The sequence below is a fragment of the Lactuca saligna genome, chromosome 7 (assembly GCF_052625555.1).
Source record: "Lactuca saligna cultivar CGN05327 chromosome 7, ASM5262555v1, whole genome shotgun sequence".
Lineage (NCBI taxonomy): Eukaryota > Viridiplantae > Streptophyta > Magnoliopsida > Asterales > Asteraceae > Lactuca > Lactuca saligna.
The window spans coordinates 23,308,572-23,312,886 of record NC_136423.1 but is presented as its reverse complement, the minus strand read 5'-3'; the positions used below and the strand labels follow the sequence as shown (position 1 = coordinate 23,312,886).

The 4,315-nt window shown below is 30.0% G+C and overlaps 1 protein-coding gene across 1 annotated transcript; it reads right to left on the bottom strand.

The window, feature by feature from the left end:
- Window positions 1-505: 505 nt before the first annotated feature.
- On the bottom strand, window positions 506-3,545 carry LOC145005586 (sodium/calcium exchanger NCL2-like). The gene is made up of 7 exons (XM_078964696.1): window positions 3,134-3,545; window positions 2,359-2,556; window positions 2,092-2,273; window positions 1,877-1,995; window positions 1,514-1,784; window positions 1,067-1,366; window positions 506-955 (listed from the first exon to the last, which is right to left on the bottom strand). Exons 1-7 carry the CDS (start codon window positions 3,429-3,431, stop codon window positions 713-715), a joined length of 1,611 nt encoding a protein of 536 aa, XP_078820822.1. The 5' UTR covers window positions 3,432-3,545; the 3' UTR covers window positions 506-712.
- Between the last annotated feature and the right edge of the window lie 770 nt (window positions 3,546-4,315).

Below are 4,315 nucleotides of genomic sequence, written 5' to 3'. Positions count from 1 at the left end.
AGATTATTGATATTTGAGAGAGAGAGAGAGAGAGAGAGAGAGAGAGATATGATATTTTTCGAAAAAAGAAAGTTAAATATGAAGATATCAACATTTATGATTTCTCTGTAGATTGTTGGATTGTTGAAATTTAAATGATGTGGATCATATCATATAGTGATTCTTAATTACTCCTCAGATTGATTTATTTATGTTAGAAGTGACACTAGGGTGATATGAGCATCAGGGGAGACATGGAAAATAGAGGCAACATGTGCAATAAGGACGATTTAGACGATAAGGGAGATACCTATAAGGGTGACATGAGCAATTTTAGTGACCTTCGACGTGTCCAATTGGTGTCGCCCCTAGCTAATGTGCATATCGCCCCTATTGGCGTTGCCCTTATTGCCTTATTTTGTACTGTTTTATGAAGATCCATTAGTAATTCGATGTGACGACATTTCTATACGACTAGAAAACAATAATTTTAATATCATATTAGTTATGATATTAATACAGATAACATTCATTAAAGGATAAATTCTCTGTACATTAAAAAACAAATAACACTACAATATTACATTACAATATTACATGATACATGAGGAAATTTATGACATAAAATAACAATGTAATAAATTAATAAAAAAACCTTGATATTCAATGACACGTAAAATTAAAAAAAAAAAAAATCGAATGGTAGTGTATATAAGATTAAACTAGCCTATGACTAGACCCAAACAACAGTAAGCATGTACAACATTAGTAGTGATATAGGGTACATTAGATAGATCACGTAACCAGTCCAAAGTGGGTAAACTTTTCTTGTACTTGTCAAAACTGACATCCCTACACAAATTATCATCACAACCAAAAGCTGAGCTGATACATCCCATGAAAGATCTTTTATGTACACAATTAATAAGAATGTCGTCAAACTACTCATACTACTCATGGCGACTCCTGAATAGATCTGCATAAAAAACAACAAAATAAACAAGGTCAAACCAAATTCCTTTCAATATTTAGACATCTATATTGGTGTATGAAGATACATAAACATAAACACTAACAAAAAAATTACTTGAGAAAACGTTAAAGATGAGGCTCGTTCAGTCTTTTGGGTTGCAGAGCGAATCGTTGATAAGATACGTGATATGTTTGTGGCACATGGTACTACACAATATGGGATGAGAAAGGAAGGGACATTCGCATGATTAGCAAAAGTCATAACATTCGATATAAGTGGTGATGAAACAAGACCCGACAAAACAGTCCCAAAGAGTATTAGACTCAAAGCCTGTAAAAACTCCAATATCGAAGTTTCAGCCCTAGAGATTATTTCCTTAGGTAGCAAAGCCTTTTGATGTTCTTCATCAGCATCCTATATAAACAAACATTTAAGAATTAGGTCACTTTTTTTAAAACCATTTTTTTAAGTCAAAAGGGCCATGCAAGTTGCAACAATATATTATATATGCTAAAAAAGAAAGCAAAAGATTCTTTTAGATTTCCTGAAATAGAAAGTTACCTCACTAGGTTCGGTTGCGAAGAAGCTAAGAGGGTTATAATCGTTTTGAGAGACCGATTTCCTTGCTTCCCGGAGCCATTTGATTAGAATTCTAACAAACTCATTTTCTTCAATAGATTGGTCGCCAGAGATATCAAACCGATCCATAATAATTTCTACAAGATCATCTTTTGTTGCATCGTTTGTTTGCAATTTTATTCCTAGAAGGAAAGTTTTCAATTCAACCTTCGATACTTTCCCATCTTGATTTTCATCAAGTCCCTTATAAATCCTGCACATCGATCAATAATTTTTAAATCGTGATCATATTTTTCTATATAGTTCCAGAAATCAAGGAGAATTTTGAGAAGGAAATGTACTAACTCTCTAATAAGCCGCACGTTTGGCTTCCCGTTTGTAGAGAGTAACGTCTGTAATTTGTCCTTGACAAATTTTTGTGTCACATACTCGGATCTCCTGTTCTCTATCCATGGTTGGAACATCTACACGTAAATTAAAAGGAATTATTCTCACTGAAATATATATAACCTAGCAAGGTTAATTGAGATTTTCGATGGTTTGAAATATTAAAGGCTAACCTGATACGTAATGTAAGTAATGTACATAGACAACACAAGGAGGAGAGTGAGTAGAATTATCACTCGGGTTATTGATGTCGAATTGATGATTGTTGGGAGTTGGAGAAGGATAAAAGGGATTGCTGACACAAGCATGATTCTTGCTGTGTAGCTTGTTTCATTATCAGTTGTAACTCCATATGCTAAAAAAAATTTAAAAAAAGAAGACATAAGTCACCAAAAACAAGTTAATATGTATCTTAACGTGTAAAAGACTAGTATACGCACCTGTCAATTTTTTGAAGAATGATGGTTCGTCTTCTTCTGATGAGATGGAATCGTCATCATCATCTGAAAGATCATAACTTCCGAAAGTGATGACTGATGGCCAAATTATCGTTAGACTCATGACCATCGATCCTGTTAGCGTGTTCATGCTAGAAGTAGTTGCTGAAGCACCTCCGTCTTCACTTGATAACGTTGACTCTGCAAATCAATTAACACATTTCTTTAAATATTTCGATATATGTTCTTATTATGCGGTTTTCATTGCTCCATGTGTAAGGGTTGCATTTGCATGACGAATGAGTACTAAAACTTTGTCATATATTTTTATTAGTATCTTAGTAAAATTATATAGGTTTTTAAGATAATATACACAAGACATAATTAATTTAACAACTAAATTGTATTCATAGTTATGTACGTCTTATATAGCTAAATGTTTATAAAAAAAAACAAATTACGATTAAAACATCAATAACAATCCTATACTATTTTCGTTTGCATGAGTACGTATTTCTTAAAAATGACATGATTCTTCAAATTTGAAGATATTCTAAATGTTTCAACGATGGATACCACATGTTCAAGTTAGAATGTGTTACGTTTGAGATGTTATATAAAAATTAACTTGAGAAAGAAAAATAATGTTTCAACTCAAAATGTTAAAACTTAAAAGATATTACCATTACCTACAGATAGAATAGTAACAATAATAATAATAATAATAATTTTTCGCATAAAGAAAGATAAAATAAAAATCTGGGAAAAAGAAGCCTACGAAGGACGAGGAAAAGGGTAGGGAAGTTTGCAAGAATATGAAACAAACTTGCACCAAATATACCCGGCCCGATAAGACCAAAGAACTTATCGGATCCTTCAGAAACATACTTCTGACCAAGAGCCATCAAGTATTGATAAACCATATATAGGAAAAGTGCTCCCCATGTTTCGTTTGTGCATGGTAAGAACCCATATTTAGGTTCGCATGTCACTGTTGCACCCTCTATATTTCCAAAAAACTCCATCAAAGCCACCACGAAAATAATTAAACTCCCATTTTTCACGTATATTTTCATCTTTCTTCTTGGATTTATAAGTGAATATCTGATTAGAAATAGTGTTTGCAATTAGCTAATTAATTTGGATTGAGAAAGCAAAGTGGTGAAGGATTCAAGGGTGTTAAAGAAAAAACTCATGAAATTGAACAGGATATATAGGTGAAAGTATTTGATGAGCTTTTAGAATGATTCTATGTATTTATAGACATATATGGTGTTGCTTGTCTCAATATAACAATGGTTGACGTATGATTTGTGATTAATTGATTAAAATATTGTAACGAATATTTAAACCTATTAATTAAGTTGACGTATGATTTGTATTTATAGACATATATAGGTGTTGCTTGTCTCAATATAACCGTTTATTACCTTAAGAGCACATTTAAGTTTTTGTACGTGTGGTTTGTCATATTCGTATTTTAAATCTTTGAAAATTTTACAAGTTGTGGTTTAAAGAAATTGAAATGTATATCCTTAGTCAATTTAAAAACTTTTATATTTTAGTTTTTAATATATATATATATATATATATATATATATATATATATATATATATATATATATATATATATATATATATATATATATATATTATATTTATTAGCTTACATTTTACTTTATTTATATATATTTTTTATTATTTAGGTTTTATTTGACATTTTTTCGATTATATTTTTAATGTTTTTTACATTTTGTTCGTTATATTTTTTTTTTATGTTTTTTTGAATATATATATTTTTTTTAGTTTTTTGATGTGTTTGAATACATTTTTTTTGACATTTTGTTTTTTTTTTTTTTATATATTTTTCAAAATACTTTTTGTAAATAATGTTAAATAGTTCATTAAATGTGAATATTATTAACATAGGTTAGGTATACAATTATTTTTTAATAGGATT

What these genes read in the sequence shown, in the direction of transcription:
- LOC145005586 (XM_078964696.1), bottom strand. Translation starts at nt 3,431, where the DNA reads ATGAAAATATACGTGAAAAATGGGAGTTTAATTATTTTCGTGGTGGCT. An exon ending in ATTCTTCAAAAAATTGACAG is followed by an intron (nt 2,274 to 2,358) that starts GTGCGTATACTA and finishes AATTTTTTTTAG; the next exon opens with CATATGGAGTTACAACTGAT. An exon ending in CATCTTTAACGTTTTCTCAA is followed by an intron (nt 956 to 1,066) that starts GTAATTTTTTTG and finishes TTTTTTATGCAG; the next exon opens with ATCTATTCAGGAGTCGCCAT.